This window comes from Callionymus lyra, chromosome 8 (assembly GCF_982586985.1).
Source record: "Callionymus lyra chromosome 8, fCalLyr1.hap1.1, whole genome shotgun sequence".
NCBI classification, from domain to species: Eukaryota; Metazoa; Chordata; class Actinopteri; order Syngnathiformes; family Callionymidae; genus Callionymus; species Callionymus lyra.
In genome coordinates, this window is record NC_141825.1 from 24,223,482 (window position 1) to 24,241,928 (window position 18,447).

General features: G+C 44.9%; 4 protein-coding genes across 7 annotated transcripts; 2 read left to right on the forward strand and 2 right to left on the reverse strand.

Annotated features, from left to right (window-relative positions):
• Positions 1-385: 385 nt before the first annotated feature.
• On the reverse strand, positions 386-4,131 carry LOC148074312 (uncharacterized). The gene is made up of 6 exons (XM_087797425.1): positions 3,941-4,131; positions 3,028-3,251; positions 2,850-2,951; positions 2,685-2,786; positions 1,441-1,660; positions 386-1,379 (listed from the first exon to the last, which is right to left on the reverse strand). Exons 1-6 carry the CDS (start codon positions 4,056-4,058, stop codon positions 469-471), a joined length of 1,677 nt encoding a protein of 558 aa, XP_087653551.1. The 5' UTR covers positions 4,059-4,131; the 3' UTR covers positions 386-468.
• Positions 4,132-4,273: 142 nt separating this feature from the next.
• Positions 4,274-6,375, forward strand: pdf (peptide deformylase, mitochondrial). The gene is made up of 3 exons (XM_087797877.1): positions 4,274-4,380; positions 4,686-5,260; positions 5,330-6,375. Exons 2-3 carry the CDS (start codon positions 4,693-4,695, stop codon positions 5,485-5,487), a joined length of 726 nt encoding a protein of 241 aa, XP_087654003.1. The 5' UTR covers positions 4,274-4,380; positions 4,686-4,692; the 3' UTR covers positions 5,488-6,375.
• Positions 6,376-6,961: 586 nt separating this feature from the next.
• spata2l (spermatogenesis associated 2-like) lies at positions 6,962-11,663 on the reverse strand. Of its 4 annotated transcripts, none has more exons than XM_087797873.1 (4): positions 11,631-11,663; positions 10,199-10,546; positions 9,853-10,134; positions 6,962-8,096 (listed from the first exon to the last, which is right to left on the reverse strand). In XM_087797873.1, exons 2-4 carry the CDS (start codon positions 10,532-10,534, stop codon positions 7,185-7,187), a joined length of 1,530 nt encoding a protein of 509 aa, XP_087653999.1. In that variant the 5' UTR covers positions 10,535-10,546; positions 11,631-11,663; the 3' UTR covers positions 6,962-7,184. The 4 variants fall into 4 exon arrangements, with proteins under 4 accessions (XP_087653999.1, XP_087654002.1, XP_087654001.1 ...); XM_087797876.1 differs by lacking the exon at positions 11,631-11,663 and adding an exon at positions 11,523-11,543; XM_087797875.1 differs by lacking the exon at positions 11,631-11,663 and adding an exon at positions 11,443-11,493.
• A 1,056-nt stretch (positions 11,664-12,719) lies between these two features.
• Positions 12,720-17,626, forward strand: LOC148074315 (L-fucose dehydrogenase). Its single transcript, XM_087797922.1, has 6 exons — positions 12,720-12,874; positions 14,830-14,937; positions 15,426-15,565; positions 15,627-15,723; positions 17,082-17,206; positions 17,352-17,626. Exons 1-6 carry the CDS (start codon positions 12,790-12,792, stop codon positions 17,526-17,528), a joined length of 732 nt encoding a protein of 243 aa, XP_087654048.1. The 5' UTR covers positions 12,720-12,789; the 3' UTR covers positions 17,529-17,626.
• Positions 17,627-18,447: the final 821 nt, after the last annotated feature.

Consider the following 18,447-nt stretch of genomic DNA (forward strand, 5'->3'; position numbering starts at 1 on the left):
AAAACTTGCCTATAGAAAAGAGACATAAGGGAGCAAAAGAAGGGAGCAAGCAGAGGAGAAAGGAAGATAAAAAGGCGGGTGGAGGAGGAAGCAAGAAGAGAAGAGGGAGTGATAAGGAAGTAGGAGGAGAAAGAAGGAAGGAGGAAACAAGAGGAGGGAGCAAGAGGGAAGGATAGAGAAAGGAAGAGAAGGGAGGAGTAAGGAGGATAAGAAAAATGGAAGAGGAGGAGATAGAAGGAAGGAGGAAGCAAGAGAGAGGCCGAAATGCAAGAGGAGAAGGAAGTAAGAGAAGGATGCAGGAGGAGGAAGGAGGACAGAGAAAGGAGGACGACAACAGAATGTTCTTCTACAATCTCTTCTGACAGACGAACAATGAGCCGTAACATTATGACCACCAAACTCTTTAATTGATAAAAAACATTTCTACACGACAGCGCCGGTCCAGGTCACATGACCACATGGACCGGCTCAGAAGACACGAGTCCTCTTCCTCGAGGGTTGGTAGTCCGAGTCTGCCGAGTCCGAGAAGCTGTTGCATGACTGCGTGAAAAGAGAGTTTATGTCGAAGGAGGAGTCCAAGTCAGTCCTGGTCTCGTCGCAGGTGCCGGGTCCTCCGGGTCCTCCGGGTCCTCCTGGTCCTGCGAGTCTGACGCGTCCGTTCTGGACCTTCAGTCTGCAGACGCTGACACGAGGCTGCAGGAGTTTGGAGCACAGCAGAACCTGCTGGGTCTGCAGGGACAACCTCAGCTGGACCTGAGCGGCAGAGTCAGAGCTCAGGTCCAGACCAACACCGAGGACTGGAGCAGAAGGACCGGTCCAGGTTGAAGGTCCAGAGTCATGGGGACACTCCACGGAGTCCTCGCTCAGGGGTTCTAACGGAGGTATGGACTGAAGACTCGGATCTGTGCTGGAGCTCGGCGCCGATCCAGTTGGACTCGGGTGTGATGAAGGTTCTGACTCTGGTTTCCTGGGCTGTGCTGGACCTGGGTCTCTAGGACTTGGACTAGAGCAGCCCAGCAGGAAAGAACGTTCCGGTGAGAAGAGTTCTGGTCGGTGAGCGAGCACCAGACCCGAGGGAGTGATGTCCTGAGAGGAGGAGCTGGAGGGGGACGACTGGAAGAGCGGGGGTGAGATGGGCTGCAGAACCGGGTCAGAAGACTCAGCAGGACATTCACTCAGGATGCTCCAGACCCAGCGCCTGTGTCTGGAGCAGAACTGAGGAGATGATGGAGAGAAGGAGGAAGAGGAGGAGATGTTCTGGTGGCAGCACAGACAGTTTTCCTCGTCGTCCCTGCTCTTCTCCGAGTCTCTCACGGTCGGGTTCTGGTGGACCGGGCCGGGCTCAGCTGGAGGAGGACGGGCTGGGATGGAGGCGGCGTCTGAGGAGAGGAGAAGAGGTTGAAGGTCGTGGTGCTCTGAGGTCACCGTGTCTTCACTCACCGCAGCGCAGCAGTCGCCGCAGCGTGGTCGCTATGGTGACGGAGTCGGAGCTGATGACGCGCAGCAACAGGCGCTCCTCGTCGCTGTCCGGACTCCTCCTCCTCACCTGGTCCACGCGAGTGTCTCTGGGCAACACCTGCTCCAGCAGCTGCAGGTACTGAAGCAACCGGTCCTCCAACTTCTGAATGTACGCGTCCCCGTAATGATCGTCCATCTGGTGCTACACACACACACACACACACACACAACACTTACTTCTGTGACTACTACACACACACACGCACACAACACTTACTTCTGTGACTACTACACACACACACGCGCACACAACACTTACTTCTGTGACTACTACACACACACACACACACACAACACTTACTTCTGTGACTACTACACACACACACGCACACAACACTTACTTCTGTGACTACTACACACACACACACACACACAACACTTACTTCTGTGACTACTACACACACACACGCACACAACACTTACTTCTGTGACTACTACACACACACACGCACACAACACTTACTTCTGTGACTACTACACACAAAACTAACTTAAGTGACTGCTACACACACACAACACTTACTTCTGTGACTGCTACACACACACACAACACTTACTTCTGTGACTACTACACACACACACACGCAACACTTACTTCTGTGACTGACACACACACACAACACTTACTTCTGTGACTGCTACACACACACACACACACACACAACACTTACTTCTGTGACTGCTACACACACACACACACACACACACACACACAACACTTGCATCTGTGACTGCTACACACACACACACACACACACACACACAACACTTACTTCTGTGACTGATACACACATAGACACACACAACACCTACTTCTGTGACTGCTACACACAAATACACACCCACAACACTTACTTCTGTGACTGGTGCACACAAACACAACAATCTCACTTTTGTTGTTGCTTCACACACACAACTCACTTCTGTGACTTCTACACAAACACAACAATCTCACTTATGTGATTGCTACACAGTCCAAACACTTCAGTGCTTGCTACGCACATGCAAACATTCACACATATACACAACAACAACAAGAAAAACTAAGAGAACCCAAAGTCTTCTTCATGTTTCCAACTCATTGATATTATTCTGTGACCAGCTGAGTAGAGTTGACCTCTACCGCCCCCTGGCGGAGGCACGTGTGAACAACACTAGTCGCTCACCTTCACGTAGTACTCGCACTTGTCGCTGTCTGTGGTGAGAATCTGGGCCAGAACCCGGAAGTCCAGATGGTTCTTTCTCATGAGGAACATCTCACGCGGACTCTGTGGACCAATGAAGGCAGTTTAGACTCACAGGTGTAGAGATTCAGGTGTGTTGTCACTTACACACTGGCCGCGGTACTGAGGGAGGTCTCTGGGGAAGAAGTCCAGGATCTTCAGCGACGTGTCGATGGACCCGCAGCGACCCCTCAACATGCTCATGACCACCTGACGACACAAACACCTTCACATCAGAACCTCCACCAACATCTGGGGTTCGGTCCAGTCCAGGGCTCCACCGCACCAGGGTCTTGAGGCCGAACACGATCTTCATGTGCTGGATGGCCGGGACCAGGTCCGGCACCAGACGGTGCGTCGCGTCCAGGAAGCGGATCACGCTCTCGAAGCGATCCGGATCTCGGCGCTTGATGACGCTGAACGCCCGAGCGGACCACACCCGGAGTCCCAGAGGATCCTCCAGACTCAGAGGATGCAGGTCCACGTCGGGCCAGAAGGACGAGTCCACCACTGGAGGGTCAGACACGGTCAGGACTCGCAAACTCTCGAGGATCTAAAGAGTCACGTGACTTCAAAAGACTAAACAACTGGTAACATTTTATGAGACCAAAATGTGACCTAAAGGTTCGTCTCCACTGGACCTCTGCGGCCATGTTGGTTTAGAACAGTACCAGCTTAAATTAGTATTTAACAAATAACATTGGCTGAGAAAAACAAGATTGGAATAGAAAATAAAAGTTGACAATTAAAAAAAAAAGTTGAAGCAGCCAATAGACTAAACAGAATTTACAAGCTTTAAAAGCTTGAGTCCACTGTATCCTCTCGTCCTCAGTCATCACGGGATTTCATTGGATATTATTGCTCCTTTGACTGCGGAGGACGGAGCCATCTAGCGATCTTAAGTTTAATTTGCTACACGAAAAGGAACAAACACTCTGATTATTTGAATGTTAATTGTAAATAAAAGTAGTTTCATTATTTTATTCTACACACACTTGATTGAAATATAAACCATAGTGTAATAAAAATACAATTCATGTTGACTTTTGAATTAAATAATAAAAATGATATTACTGTTAAAACCATTCATTAGAAAATAATTCGTTAAAAAAAAACTTTGATTAATTGGGTTGATTATTATTTGTATGATTTATTTTGCTAATATATATATTTTTTTATTTTATCTTCTACACACTCACCTTCCTGGATGTCCATCACTTTGTGCGCCCAGACGTGTTCTATGATCCACATCGACAGCTGCGAAAAGTTCCGTAAGTTCCCCTCCAGCTCTCTCCCCTCCATCAGCGGTCCGGTCATCCTGGACCCTCGAACCGAGCCCGGCTTTTTTATTTAAAGCCTCTCCACCATCATCACCAGACACAACATCAACAGTCCTGACATGTTGAGACAAGTCGAGACTTGTTGTTCCGGGTTAGAGTTTCACCGACATGAAATGGTGTCAAAATAAAAGCTGTTCAGCGCGTATCCGTCGTGTTGAAACTCAGTCTCGGGGCTCTTACTGCGAAGTGTGTCTTTGAACCCGGAAGTAGTTAGAGGTTCACAGTGCCCTTTCGTTATTAGCTCACTGTTCCTCCCTTTCATCTCCTTTAACCTGCAGCAGGGCCTACATTCACGACAGGTAACGCACCCCCGATTCTTGTTGAGTAAATGTTTTGCTCAATAAATCCTGTATTTGAGGTAAAGAAGTGAAGATAAACGATAATGAGTTTGACGGCCGATAGCAGATGAGAGTTCAGGGAGCGCTCGCTCATGAACACCTCGCTGCGGCGTCGGCGGTGTTACCGAGTCCTGGGGTGTCCTGCTCTGTTTTCGGGTCTTTTTATTCGCGCAACAATTTGAGTTTTCTGAGCAAAATATAGCTGTTACCATAGCAACTACGTTTTTAACGTTGTTAAATATTGTTTTAAAAAATATGTTTTTCAGCTCCACCATGACTCGGACACTGCTTCGCCTCTCCAGAGTAGGACTCTCAGCCCTGGTCTGTAGGACCCCTCGCCCCCGCGCCTGCCTCCCGCCCCCCCAGACGCCCGCTCGGTCCTACTGCGTGCCCGTCAAGGCGCGCTCCTACTACAAGTACCTGAGGAACCTGGTCCTGTCTCCTCCCAGTCCCCCGTACAGTCACGTGTGTCTGGTGGGCGACCCCGTGCTGCGCTCGCCCGCCGCCGCCGTCGACCCCGCCGCCATCTCGGGCCCGGAGGTCCAGCGGGTCATCAGCACCATGCTGAAGGTCATGAGGAAGCTCGAGTGCGTGGGCATAAGTGCGCCCCAGGTGGGGGTCCCTCTCCGCATCTTCGCCATGGAGTTCACCCAGAAGATGTTCGACGGGACGTCGCCCGAGAGCAGGCGCGCCCGCGGGGTCACCGTCCAGCCGCTGAAGATCTTCATCAACCCGCAGATGAAGGTTCTGGACGGAGAGAAGGTCTGGTTCCTGGAGGGCTGCGAGTGCATCTCCGGCTTCTCCGCAGCGGTGCCTCGGTACCGGTCGGTGGAGCTCTCGGGTATCGTTAAAAAGGTTGTCGGTTCGAATCCCGCAAGGACAGCCTGACCTCCCGTTTTCCATCCCACAGGTCTCGACGAGCGAGGCGAGGCGGTGACGTGGCAGCCCTGCGGCTGGAGCGCACGCATCGCTCAGCACGAGATGGACCACCTGGAGGGGGTTCTGTACGTGGACCGGATGGACAGCAAGACCTTATTGAACATCAACTGGCAGCTGCACAACTCGTAGACGAGTCCCCCGGGGGGTCAGAGTTGTCGCCCGCAGAGAACATTGAGGAACCCGGACCTGGAGTCTGGACCTCCAAGATGAGTCGTGGAGGAACTCCTCAGAAGAGGCTCTTGGATGATCGAGTTTGATCACAATGGCAGACGAGTGACGATCGTTTTTACCTCCGACGTCTTTTCAAGAGACTTTTTGAAGTTTTCATTCCATGGAACGGCAGTGAATAAATATCAATGCACTTAAGTTTTAATCATGATTATTTTATTTATTTTATTATAGTTTTTTTATGGTTTATATTTCAACAATGTGTGTGTAAATTAATATATATATTTTACAGTTAACAGGATATTTTCATGCTGTTATGTTTTGTGTGGCAATTATACTTCAGACCACTAGATGGCAGTCATTACATCCTCCGTAGCTTAAGTAAGTTTTTTTACTTTAACTGTTGAAGACGTAATGACCGTAAAAAAAATTGTAGGGAAAATGTACCAAAAAAATAATTAAACAGAGTTAACTGAAATATAAACCGTACATTTACGAAGATAAAAAAATAAAATATTTTGAAAGCCAACCATTTTTAAAATTTATTTATATAATTATATACATTTTAAATGAAAAACAATAGTGTTGTTAAATATCGATACGGTATTATAAAAAAAATATTGCAATATTTAATATTTTAAGTGTAGCAGTGTATAAATATCAATGCACTTAAACATCAACAGAAGTTTTAATCATGATTATTTTATTATAGTTTTGTAATGGTTTGTATTTCAATAATGTGTGCGTAAATTAATATATATATTTTACAGTTAACACGCTGTATTCATGCTGTTATGTTTTGTGTGGCAATTAAACTTCAGACCACTAGATGGCAGTCATTACATCCTCCATAGCTTAAGTAAGTAATTTGTATTTGTATAGCGCTTTTGCAGACCAGGGTCACAAAGCGCTTAAACAATCAAAACAATATTCAATAAAATAAATACTTAAAAGGTCAAGATAAAACTGATAACACAACAGCTGGGGTGTAAGTCTGGATCAGATCACTGATGGAAGGTCTGACCATGAAAAGATCTGAAAGTAAGAACCAGAATTTTAAAGTTGATCCTGAAAGAAACTGGAAGCTAGTGAAGAGTTTGAAGAATCGGAGAAATGTGAGTTCTTCTACTAGAGCGGCTCAGAATTCTCGCTGCAGAGTTAAGGTACAATAAACTCTTTCAAGGCCACATTAATAAAATACGAACTATAAAATAAAATTGTATGATTTGAAATAAAATTAACTAAAAAATAGATGCTGATATGGTAACCGGTGGGATTTCCAGTTTGAAACTAAAAGGCTGGAAAATAAAGGTATAAAGAAAATGAAGCTCATCTACTTCCCAATAATACTGAGAAAACACTAACATTTTCACAGATAAATCCTCATCTGGTCAAAGTGGTTTTGTTGACGCGCACGGATGGACAGTAAACGTGATCACTGGTACTAGTTTATTAAACGCCCACCAAACGTACAATCACAAGTCAGCTCCGGCTGCCGTCCTGATTGCAGGTTCTCAAGGGACCCCTGGAGAGCTTGGTAAACAAACAAAAAAAGGTTAAAGACTGAAGGACGTGACTTCGGAAACCAGGACTTGGAGGAGTCGGTTTCCAGCCCCAGTCTAAGGCACTTGGATTTTGGGCTTGACTCTTATGGCGTGTCACACGGATGTGGACCGGTCGAAGGTTTGGCCACAAACGCAAACCACTGGATTTTTGTACCAGCAATCGGAACAGTACTCGGCGCCGCAGTACTTGCAGAGAACCATTGGCTTTCTCTGGCATCTCTCCTTGCACCTGCACACGCGCAGAACTCGGACCTCGTGGTTCTCCTGACAGAGCCGGAGCCCCCCGCAGGACCCCATGTGGAAGACGTGGCAGCTCACGCACATGTAGTCCGGCTCCTGCGTGCCGTAGTCGCAGCAGTCGTGGAAGTGGATCGGATCGGAAGTGGTCTTGGCGGACGAGTCGTCGAGTGTCAGGAAGGACGGGGCGGAGCCGCCGCAGGGCGAAGCGGACCGACCCGAGTCCTGAACATTTGACTTGGTGGGATTCCCCAGATACAGGACGGAGTGAGTCCTGGAGCTACAGCGCTGCAGCGACTCGCAGTAGCTGTCGTGGAGCTGGTTGCAGTGCATGCACTCTTTCACGTAGACAGACGTCTTCAGGCAGGCGCACTGCCTGTCCGGCGGTTCCCGGACCCCGTCAGGACTCAGACCCTCGGGGTCTAAAGCAGCGGGACCGCCGGCCTTCCTGGACTCGGGCGAGAAGCCTCCCGTGGTGGTCTCCGACGGCAGACTGGTCAGCTGGTAGTTCAGAGTTGAGACGCAGTGTTGTGGGGACAGGGAGGGGGGGGAGGTGCAGGAAGGGGGGTGTTGTGACCCCTGAAGGCTGGATGTGCCGATGGTCTCCCACGACATGTGGGACGGTGGAGGACCTCTTTCTTCGGGGACGGCCAGGTGCTTGGGCTCCTCGTCGTCGGCCTGGTCGGTGTATAGGTCCACATCGGAATCGCCACCGAACGTCTTCATCTGCTGCTCCGCCAGAGTGGTCCGGATTGTGTCCAGAGACGCCTGCAGAGATGAGACCAGAGCGACCGAGGACCAGGTCGGATCAGAGAGTCTTAGAGGGAGTCATGTATACGAACGCAGTCCCTTCCTTATGTGTAGTATTGTCCAGTACTTGACTCTGGTGTTGTGATAGTGTAGTAACAAGAATATATGTGTAGTATTGTCCAGTACTTGACTCTGGTGTTGTGATAGTGTAGTAACAAGAATATATGTGTAGTATTGTCCAGTACTTGACTCTGGTGTTGTGATAGTGTAGTAACAAGTATATATGTGTAGTATTGTCCAGTACTTGACTCTGGTGTTGTGATAGTGTAGTAACAAGAATATATGTGTAGTATTGTCCAGTACTTGACTCTGGTGTTGTGATAGTGTAGTAACAAGTATACTGTATATGTGTAGTATAGTCCAGTACTTGACTCTGGTGTTGTGATAGTGTAGTAACAAGAATATATGTGTAGTATTGTCCAGTACTTGACTCTGGTGTTGTGATAGTGTAGTAACAAGTATATATGTGTAGTATTGTCCAGTACTTGACTCTGGTGTTGTGATAGTGTAGTAACAAGAATATATGTGTAGTATTGTCCAGTACTTGACTCTGGTGTTGTGATAGTGTAGTAACAAGTATACTGTATATGTGTAGTATAGTCCAGTACTTGACTCTGGTGTTGTGATAGTGTAGTAACAAGAATATATGTGTAGTATTGTCCAGTACTTGACTCTGGTGTTGTGATAGTGTAGTAACAAGAATATATGTGTAGTATTGTCCAGTACTTGACTCTGGTGTTGTGATAGTGTAGTAACAAGGATATATGTGTAGTATTGTCCAGTACTTGACTCAGGTGTTATGATACTGTAGTAACAAGTATATATGTGTAGTATTGTCCAGTACTTGACTCTGGTGTTGTAGTATTTACAGACCACATGACTCTTGACGAAGTCGTAACTGATTTCATTTGTTTTCAAACCAAAATATGTACAAACATCAGCTTTAAAAGCTGCTGAAGTACACTGTATCCTCTCGTCCTCAGTCATCGCCAAGATCTTGCAAGATTTATTTTTTACTTTGACTGTTGAAGACGTAATAACCGTAAAAAAAATTGTAGGGAAAATGTACCAAAAAAATAATTAAACAGAGTTAACTGAAATATAAAACATATATTTATGAAGATAAAAAATAAAATATGTTTCGAAAGCCAACAATTGTTTTAATCTATATATACATTTTAAATGAAAAACAATAATGTTGTTAAATATCGATACAGTAGCATAAACTTTTTTTTTTAAATATTTAATATTTAAAGTGTATCCATATTTTCTTACAGCCCTTGTCCTGTATCAACATGAGGGGATGTGTCATCTTGTTAAATATAAAGAAACGTGTTACTGTAAAATATTACTAATAAATATATTTATATATTTTAATTCGCCGTTTTGTTCAGCAAATCTTTTTAAATCCATTTATTTTATTGTGCTATGTGTTCACTTGACACAGGGTTGTTTATGTTCCTCACAAAATGAATATGGTGAACAAAGTTTACAAGCGACTGCATTTTCTTGTTGTCCTCATAATGCTGGTGCTTTACGAGGACATGATTACACATATTTATACAAATACTAACTTTGTAGATACAAATGTAGTCGAGGTGTCACCAGTGTGTACAGTAGCTTGAGAAAGTTCATATTTGAACACTGAACCAGGATCCGGACCATAAAAAGTGTGATGTGTGCATCTCACACACACGACACTAGGAGGACGTACCTGCAGTGTGTGTCCTCGTAGTCTCTGCCTGACGACGCCCAGCTGCCAGGCGGCATCCTCGCCGCGCTTCCCCAGGGTCTCCAGCAGGAGGCGACACTCGCAGCGGGCGAGGAAGAAGGCGCAGGAAAAGCGGAGAAGATCCTCGGGAGACGCCACCGTCTGCAGCTGCAGCTGCTCGGGTCGAGTCGGCGACGACTCGTAACCCAGGAGCCCGAAGAGCGAGTGGATCCGGGCGAGGGACAGCGCCGGCTTGACCAGGTGAGTGAAGACACCGGAGTACATCTGAGGGGCGGAGACACGAGAGGTGACACCTGCTGACCGGTGGAACGACCACCCATCACCGAACCTTCACCACTTTGTACTCCTCCCTCCAGGGGGCGGTGTAGAGGTTCACAGCCGCCTGCTCCAGGACCTGGAACGCTTTCTCCAGACTCCCGAGTCCTCCCCGAGTCTCCCGTCTGACCGAGTTGACTCGATCCTGCAGCGACTCCTCCATCGTCTTCAGGGGGTCCAGACCCAGGCAGTGGGTCTCGCGAGGGTCTTCGTGCAGGAGCGCCATCACCTGGGCACTGAAGTCCTTATCGCTGCACGCCAAGTTGGAACCCCGGTCCTCGATCTGACGCCTCAGACTGCTGCCGTAGCCCTGGACCAGATACCGGACCGTCTCCAGATCGCCGCTCATCTCGCCGCCCGACTGAGGAGACGATGTCAGACCAGATTAATCGATCACGAGCGAGGGGAGCCACAGGAGCCACTCCTGCTTCATGCTAACACAACAATACACATTCTTAACTAACACAACAATACACACTCTTAACTAACACAACAATACACATTCTTAACTAACACAATAATACACACTCTTAACTAACACAACAATACACATTCTTAACTAACACAATAATACACACTCTTAACTAACACAACAATACACATTCTTAACTAACACAATAATACACACTCTTAACTAACACAACAATACACATTCTTAACTAACACAATAATACACACTCTTAACTAACACAACAATACACATTCTTAACTAACACAATAATACACATTCTTAACTAACACAACAATACACACTCTTAACTAACACAACAATACACACTCTTAACTAACACAACAATACACACTCTTAACTAACATAATAATACACACTCTTAACTAACACAACAATACACACTCTTAACTAACACAACAATGCACACTCTTAACTAACACAACAATACACACTCTTAACTAACACAACAATACACATTCTTAACTAACACAACAATGCACACTCTTAACTAACACAACAATACACACTCTTAACTAACACAACAATACACACTCTTAACTAACACAATAATACACACTCTTAACTAACACAACAATACACACTCTTAACTAACACAACAAAACACACTCTTAACTAACACAACAATACACACTCTTAACTAACACAAGTACAAAGTATTGCGTTAATACCGCCGGTGTCTCGATATCAATGTTCGGTTTATCGACCTCCAGAGAAAACACGTCCGAGGAGAAGTATTTAAAAAAAAACACAAACTACACAAGTTGATAAGAAGAAAATAACCGAACTGATGCTATTGAGTTCTGGACGGAACCGGACCCGCCTGACAGAAGTGAAAGTAAAACCTCAACATTATCAACTGACTAACTCGCTGACGTCATTGACCGATGATTGACAGCTGCTCGCCGTGGCGGGCTCGTGGTCAGAGCTGTCACTCAAGCTGACAGACACTCGAACAGAAGAAGATTTTTTTTACCTGCTCGTCCAGGAAACACCAACAGTCACGTGACTCTGGTTCTGGCTGAAAGAGCGCTCGGTTGTGAAGCAGCTCGCCTTGGAAGGGCGGAGATTACTGCGATTTTTTTTTTGTTTGAAAACGACACATTTAGAAAATGTATAAAAGTGGTTATTTTATTTATTATAACATTTTTAAAATATATTTCAAATATCATCGCGAGGGGCCTTAAAAAATGTTTTTTCGCAAAATTGTATAAATTAATATGAAGGAAAAGGAATGAAAACTAAAATAATCATACGAAAAGAAACAAATAATGTAATTTAAATATAAATCGGTATCTAAAAAAAGATAAATGGTAAATATCGTTAAACCAATAATTTAACCGTTCTTTTTTTCTTTTCAAAATATACTATATATATATATACAGTATATATATATATATATATATTGTATATATATATATATATATATATATATATATATATATATATATATATGTATATATATATATACAGTATATATATATATACTGTATATATATATATATATATATATATATATATATATATATATATATATATACTGTATATATATATATATATATATATATTTCTTTGGAGCATTTAAAAAATAAAATAAAAACTTTCTTTGTTTTTGTTAAATTGGAAATGCTTTTTTATTTTTTTAATTTAGTCTTCTCGATTATTGTAAAAAATAAATTATAGTTACATTAGGTTCGTAAGACTTTTCAATCAAATAAATCGCTGCAATAAAAATATATTTAAAATTTAAATACATTTTTTACTGCAGCGATTTATTTGATTGAATAATAAAGAAACAAAACTATTCGTGGAGATCAATACTGACGTCAAATCATTCAAAATGGAGCCTAAGCTCTGCTGAGTTCATTCGACAATCAATAACAGAAAAATCAAACAGATTCTCACGTCGCTGTCGCGGTTCGTCCACTAGGTGTCAGTGTTTCAACAAAACTCCAACACTTTCCCAAAAGTTTCCAACCAGCGCGTGCACCCGAGCTGTGGGCGGGGCCTCCCAGGGTTCGATGACGTCACAGCAAGTATTTAAATCGTCCTGTCAGCGGACGAGCCGCAGCAGCACAGAGTGCGCAGCTCAGCATCTTCTTCTTCTTCTTCATCCTCTGGCCTCCTCTGACGTCATGTCCAACTCTGACCGGGTGGTTCTGGTTCTGGGGGGCGCGGGGACGGTGGGCTCCGGCGTCGTCAAGGCTCTCCTGGATAAAGGTGAGTGACTGTGACCTGTTGTTGGTGTTCCTGCTGACAGCCGGGCGGAGCTTCACGTGGCAGCCGGTCCCGGCTCCGACCCGTGGTCTCCTCCCCACACCTAACACCCTGAAGGTGTAGCTTCTGCTTGGGCTCTACCCAGAGTCCCTGCTGGATGAGTGAGCTAATGGCTCCATTTAAAAGTTTTTATCAAAATAGATAATCAAATATAAAAGTTAATAAATAACAATATTTCCCTTTTATTTATTCAGTCATCAAAGACGTTTATTCTAAAAGATAAATTAAAGTTACATTACATACTTATTTATTTCTCTTCATATCCATGAATACTGACCTCTGACCCTCACACACCTCGGGGCGGGCTCAGGTAAGAGGTCACGTGACCCGGGACCATCGTCACCTGGTGTTTTATGAAAACAGAATCAGGCAAACAACAAACAGTTGTGTTGACCCTGATCTGGGATTAGACTTTATTGTTCGCTCAGATTAACAATGTGTGTGTTACTGCGTGTGTTGGTGTGTGTTGCCGTGCACCGGAGATTAGTGTGTGTTCGTGTCAGGGATGGTCGAGTGGGTCAAACATCAATCATGAGGCGCCTGACATGTGCACGAGGCGTGTGACGACAAACTGTTTATTTTCTGTGTGTGACTTGTGTATGTGTCCGTCGTACAGGTGTGTGTCTTTTGTGTGTGTGACTGTATGTGTGTATATGTGTTTTACGTGGGTGTGTGTGTGTGTCTTATTTTTTTGTTGAGTTTTTTGCATGTGTGTCTTCTGTGTGTGCGTGCTTGTGTGGGCATGCATGTGTCTTCTGTGTTTGTACTTGTGTGCGTCTCCTCTTTTTCAGCATGTGTGTGCGTGCACGTTTGTGTGTTTGTGTGTCATTTGTGCATGTCTGTGTAAATCTGTGTGTGTGTGTGTCGGTCTTATGTGTGTGTCTTTTGTGTGTGTTTGGTGTGTGTGTTACTTGTGTGTCTGTGTCAGTATGTGTTACGTGTGGGTGTCCTACACGTGCGTGCATGTGTGTGTGCACGTGTGTGTGTGTGTGTGGGCATAAGTCTGTGTGTGTTTCCGGTCTCATGTGTTTTTGTTTGTGTCTTCTTTGTTTGGTTGTGTGTCTGTTTTATGTGTGTCTCTTACGTGTGTGTGTGCACATATGTGTGTGTGTGTGTAAGTCTGTGTGTGTCTCTCTCATGTGTGTTTTTGTGGGTGTGTATCTTATGTGTGTGTGTGTGTCTTCTGTATGTGTGTGTGTAAGTCTGTGTGTCTATGTGTGTCTCTCTCATGTGTGTTTTTGTGTGTGTGTATCTTACGTGTGTGTGTGTCTTCTGTATGTGTGTGTGTAAGTCTGTGTCTATGTGTGTCTCTCTCATGTGTGTTTTTGTGTGTGTGTATCTTATGTGTGTGTGTGTGTCTTCTGTATGTGTGTGTGTAAGTCTCAGTGTCTATGTGTGTCTCTCTCATGTGTGTTTTTGTGTGTGTATCTTACGTATGTGTGTATGTGTGTATTTTGTGTGTGTTAGTCTGTGTGTCTATGTGTTTCTGTCTCATGTGTGTATTTTTGTGTGTGTGTATCTTACGTGTGTGTGTGTGTATTCTGTATGTGTGTGTGTAAGTCTGTGTCTATGTGTGTCTCTCTCATGTGTGTTTTTGTGGGTGTGTATCTTATGTGTGTGTGTGTGTCTTCTGTATGTGTGTGTGTAAGTCTGTGTGTCTATGTGTGTCTCTCTCATGTGTGTTTTTGTGGGTGTGTATCTTATGTGTGTGTGTGTGTCTTCTGTATGTGTGTGTGTAAGTCTGTGTGTCTATGTGTGTCTCTCTCATGTGTGTTTTTGTGTGTGTGTATCTTACATGTGTGTGTATGTGTGTATTTTGTGTGTGTTAGTCTGTGTGTCTATGTGTTTCTGTCTCATGTGTGTATTTTTGTGTGTGTGTATCTTACGTGTGTGTGTAGGGTTCCGGGTGGCCGTGGTCTCCAGAGAGAAAAGTCGTCTGGAGAAACTTCAAGCCTTCGTTTCTCCCGACACCAGGAAAAATCTCACCACCATCGTCGGGAACGTCGGTGAGTTCCTGACGTGTCCTGAAACTTTGAAGGTTAAAGGTCATGATCATTCATGACAAGATGAATTTGAGGTCAACTCTCACTGACGCCTCAAAGGTCATAAAGAAATAGAAAGAATGAAACATCCAAGTCCAGATCCTGGGTTTGGTCCGGGGATTAGTTCTAGTCCAGGTGCTGGTCCAGGGATTAGTTCCTCCATCAGTAGGTGTGAGCTTCTAGTTAGACAGAGGCACTAGTGAGAGCTGGTTCTGACGTGCCGGGTGGACTCGGGTGTGTCTGGAGCCTCCACGTGACAAGAGTTTACCTAACCAGGTGCAGCTTCCATCAGATCTTGGTGCTGACAGGTGAGTCACAGGTGAGTCACGAGGACGTCTGCTGGCAGGAGTCCCCGATCCTTCTGGCTCAGCTCTTTTTTCTGTAACCTCCGCCCGTCCCACCACTCACGAACAAGTGTCAGAGTTCCAGCTGAGCGGGTCTCCTGCACACAGGTTCGGAGGACGGCGCCGAGCAGAGCAAGCAGGACCTGCTGAGGGAGGTGGGCCGGGTCACCGACGTGGTCTCCTCTCTGGGCTTCAGCTGGTGGCAGGGCGGACCCCCGCACACACAGACCCTGAAGGACCTTCAATGGGTCGGTACTGAGAGTTCTTTTTTGTGGTTCTGTGAGGCGACTGATCATGTGGACCCTGCAGGTTCTAGACACGCTACTGTTCAGCACCTTCGTGTCCTGGAAGGTTTTCTTCCCCCTAGTGAGAGACGACTGCAACTGCACCTACACCTTCATCACAGGTGTGTCCACGTGAATTATAAAGATGAGTATCACAATACATGGGCAACAATTCGATATATTGTAATACTGTAGTAACAAGGATATATGTGTAGTATTGTCCAGTACTTGACTCTGGTGTTGTGATAGTCTAGTAACAAGTTTATACATGTAGTATTGTCGAGTACTTGACCCTGGTGTTGTGATACTATAGTAACAAGTATATATGTCTAGTATTGTCCAGTACTTGACTCTGGTGTTGTGATACTATAGTAACAAGTATATATGTCTAGTATTGTCCAGTACTTGACTCTGGTGTTGTGATACTATAGTAACAAGTATATATGTGTAGTATTGTCCAGTACTTGACTCTGGTGTTGTGATACTGTAGTAACAAGTATATATGTGTAGTATTGTCCAGTACTTGACTCTGGTGTTGTGATACTATAGTAACAAGTATATATGTCTAGTATTGTTCAGTACTTGACTCTGGTGTTGTGATACTGTAGTAACAAGTATATACGTGTAGTATTGTCGAGTACTCGACCCTGGTGTTGTGATACTGTAGTAACAAGTATATATGTGTAGTATTGTCCAGTACACTTGACTCTGGTGTTGTGATAGTGTAGTAACAAGTATATATGTATAGTATTGTCCAGTACTTGACTCTGGTGTTGTGATAGTGTAGTAACAAGTATATATGTGTAGTATTGTCCAGTACTTGACTCTGGTGTTGTAGTATTTACAGACCACATGACTCTTGACGAAGTCGTAACTGCTTTAATTTGTTTCAAACCAAAATATTTCCAAACATCAGCTTTAAAAGCTGCTGGAGTCACTGTATCCTCTCGTCCCCAGTAATCACTGGGATTTTATTGTTTCTTCAGCAGCTGAGGATGTAAATACCACTGCCATCTGGTGGCCGGAAGTTTAATTGCAACATAAAAATGAACAAACACTTTGAATATTTGCATGTTAATAGTCAAAACTATACAAATAAAATTCAATCTTGATACAGAATTATTTTAAAAAAAATTGTGATATTTAAATATATCAATATCAGGATATCGGGTCTTGTTGCTTCTACTTTCCGATCTACATGAAGGTAAAACCTTAAGTTGTTAGCTAACGCTAGCTAGCAACGAAGACAAAAAACACTTAAACTATCAGAACCTGTTTTTTCAAAAGTTATGAGTCTTCGTTGGTTGAGCTGAGCCAGAAGTGAACTGAAGGTGATATAAAGCAGCTTTAGCTAGCTAACTAGCTAACTAGCTAATGCTAACAGTTTGATCAGCCTTTGACGTGTTTTAACAACACAAAGAACAAATGTTTGCAGGTCATGACACACTTGTCGTTCACTGATCTCTCTGGCGATCAACAGGGGGCGCCGGCGAGAAGCTGCTGATGCCGGGTACAGGATTCCTGACGGTGGGAGCGGCGAGCACGCTGGCGTTCTGCCAGGTGTTGCGTGAGGAATACCCGGAGGTGGAGTGTAAACTCAACCAGGTGAGACCACAAGACCGGGTCAGAACCAGGCTTGCTTGGGTCAGAGACCGACGTCGTGTCGCCCCAGCAGAGACCTGGAGTAGCTGATGTTGAAGCTTAAGTTCAGTGACCTCTGACCTTTTCCTCTTCCGTCCCGCCCCGGCAGGTGAAGATCGACACCGGCGTGGGGACTCCGGAAAACCTGGGCCCCGGGTTCTTGAACCACCTGGACCTGGGCCGGGCCGTGGCCACGCTGGTGGAGCGCAGGGATGGGACTCACTCCGTCTTCAACATCAACTGCCCCGCCGACCTGAAGAACGTCCTGCTGGAGGGTCACCTGTAGACCCGAGACCCCACCTGGCCAGTTCTGCTAGTTACTTTTCAAGATAAAAGCCTGTTAAGACTTCTTTTCAAAATAAAACATTCCAGTGTTGGACCCAATCGAGTGTCAAATTATTTTACCTGCTTCTACTATGAGCCTGAACTCTGCTGTGCTGTTGGTCTGTAGTTCGAATCCCTGTAGCATCATCTACAGAGTCAATCTGGTTCTACGCTGTCACATCAACAGTTGCCGTGGCAACAAGAGTTCTGGTCCCAGGACTGATAATTGGGGGAATGCAGGGTAATAATAGCAGTAATGTGTGCGAGTGGGTTCTGGGGGTCGGGGGAGGGTTCCCCGGCTCAATTAGGACCACTAACGACCAGTGCGAGGGGCGACCCGGTCGGGCCTCTGGTGCTCCTGTGACCGGGTTCATCTCACTCTAATGGAAAAAGAAAACTCTTTTGTCGCGGACCAGACCCACTAAAGACCTGGGTGGGTCAAACATGAAAACTTCGACATCCACCAGTTTAATCCTTGAGATGAGGATCAGCGACTCCCAAAAGTGTGGACTCAGATGTGTTCACGTGTGATCGACCGTGTTCGAAGTCTAAGCGTCGACTTTAACTTAAACTTTATTAAAAACAACTTTCTAACGACTAGAGGTGTAAGAAAATATTGATACACTTAAAAATATCGCAATATTTTTTCACAAATCTGTATAAACACTTTATTATCGTAGTACTTTTATACTTATACAATAAAGTGTGTAAAACATTTATGTAATAGAATTTATCTTTTATTTACAATTAACATGCAAATATTTGTGATCCGTGTTCATTTTTGTGTTGCAATACATTTTTGGAACAATGAAATCCTGCAGGATCCTGCCGATTACTGAGGATGAGAGGATACTCCTTTTTTAAAAGCTGATGTTTGGACA

What these genes read in the sequence shown, in the direction of transcription:
- LOC148074312 (XM_087797425.1), bottom strand. Translation starts at nt 4,058, where the DNA reads ATGACCGGACCGCTGATGGAGGGGAGAGAGCTGGAGGGGAACTTACGG. An exon ending in AGTGATGGACATCCAGGAAG is followed by an intron (nt 3,252 to 3,940) that starts GTGAGTGTGTAG and finishes CTGACCCTCCAG; the next exon opens with TGGTGGACTCGTCCTTCTGG. An exon ending in AGTGCGAGTACTACGTGAAG is followed by an intron (nt 1,661 to 2,684) that starts GTGAGCGACTAG and finishes GTGTGTGTGTAG; the next exon opens with CACCAGATGGACGATCATTA.
- LOC148074315 (XM_087797922.1), top strand. Translation starts at nt 12,790, where the DNA reads ATGTCCAACTCTGACCGGGTGGTTCTGGTTCTGGGGGGCGCGGGGACG. An exon ending in CAAGGCTCTCCTGGATAAAG is followed by an intron (nt 12,875 to 14,829) that starts GTGAGTGACTGT and finishes GTGTGTGTGTAG; the next exon opens with GGTTCCGGGTGGCCGTGGTC. An exon ending in CCCTGAAGGACCTTCAATGG is followed by an intron (nt 15,566 to 15,626) that starts GTCGGTACTGAG and finishes TGGACCCTGCAG; the next exon opens with GTTCTAGACACGCTACTGTT.
- spata2l (XM_087797873.1), bottom strand. Translation starts at nt 10,534, where the DNA reads ATGAGCGGCGATCTGGAGACGGTCCGGTATCTGGTCCAGGGCTACGGC. An exon ending in AGGAGTACAAAGTGGTGAAG is followed by an intron (nt 10,135 to 10,198) that starts GTTCGGTGATGG and finishes TCCGCCCCTCAG; the next exon opens with ATGTACTCCGGTGTCTTCAC. An exon ending in TACGAGGACACACACTGCAG is followed by an intron (nt 8,097 to 9,852) that starts GTACGTCCTCCT and finishes TCATCTCTGCAG; the next exon opens with GCGTCTCTGGACACAATCCG.
- pdf (XM_087797877.1), top strand. Translation starts at nt 4,693, where the DNA reads ATGACTCGGACACTGCTTCGCCTCTCCAGAGTAGGACTCTCAGCCCTG. An exon ending in CCGGTCGGTGGAGCTCTCGG is followed by an intron (nt 5,261 to 5,329) that starts GTATCGTTAAAA and finishes TCCATCCCACAG; the next exon opens with GTCTCGACGAGCGAGGCGAG.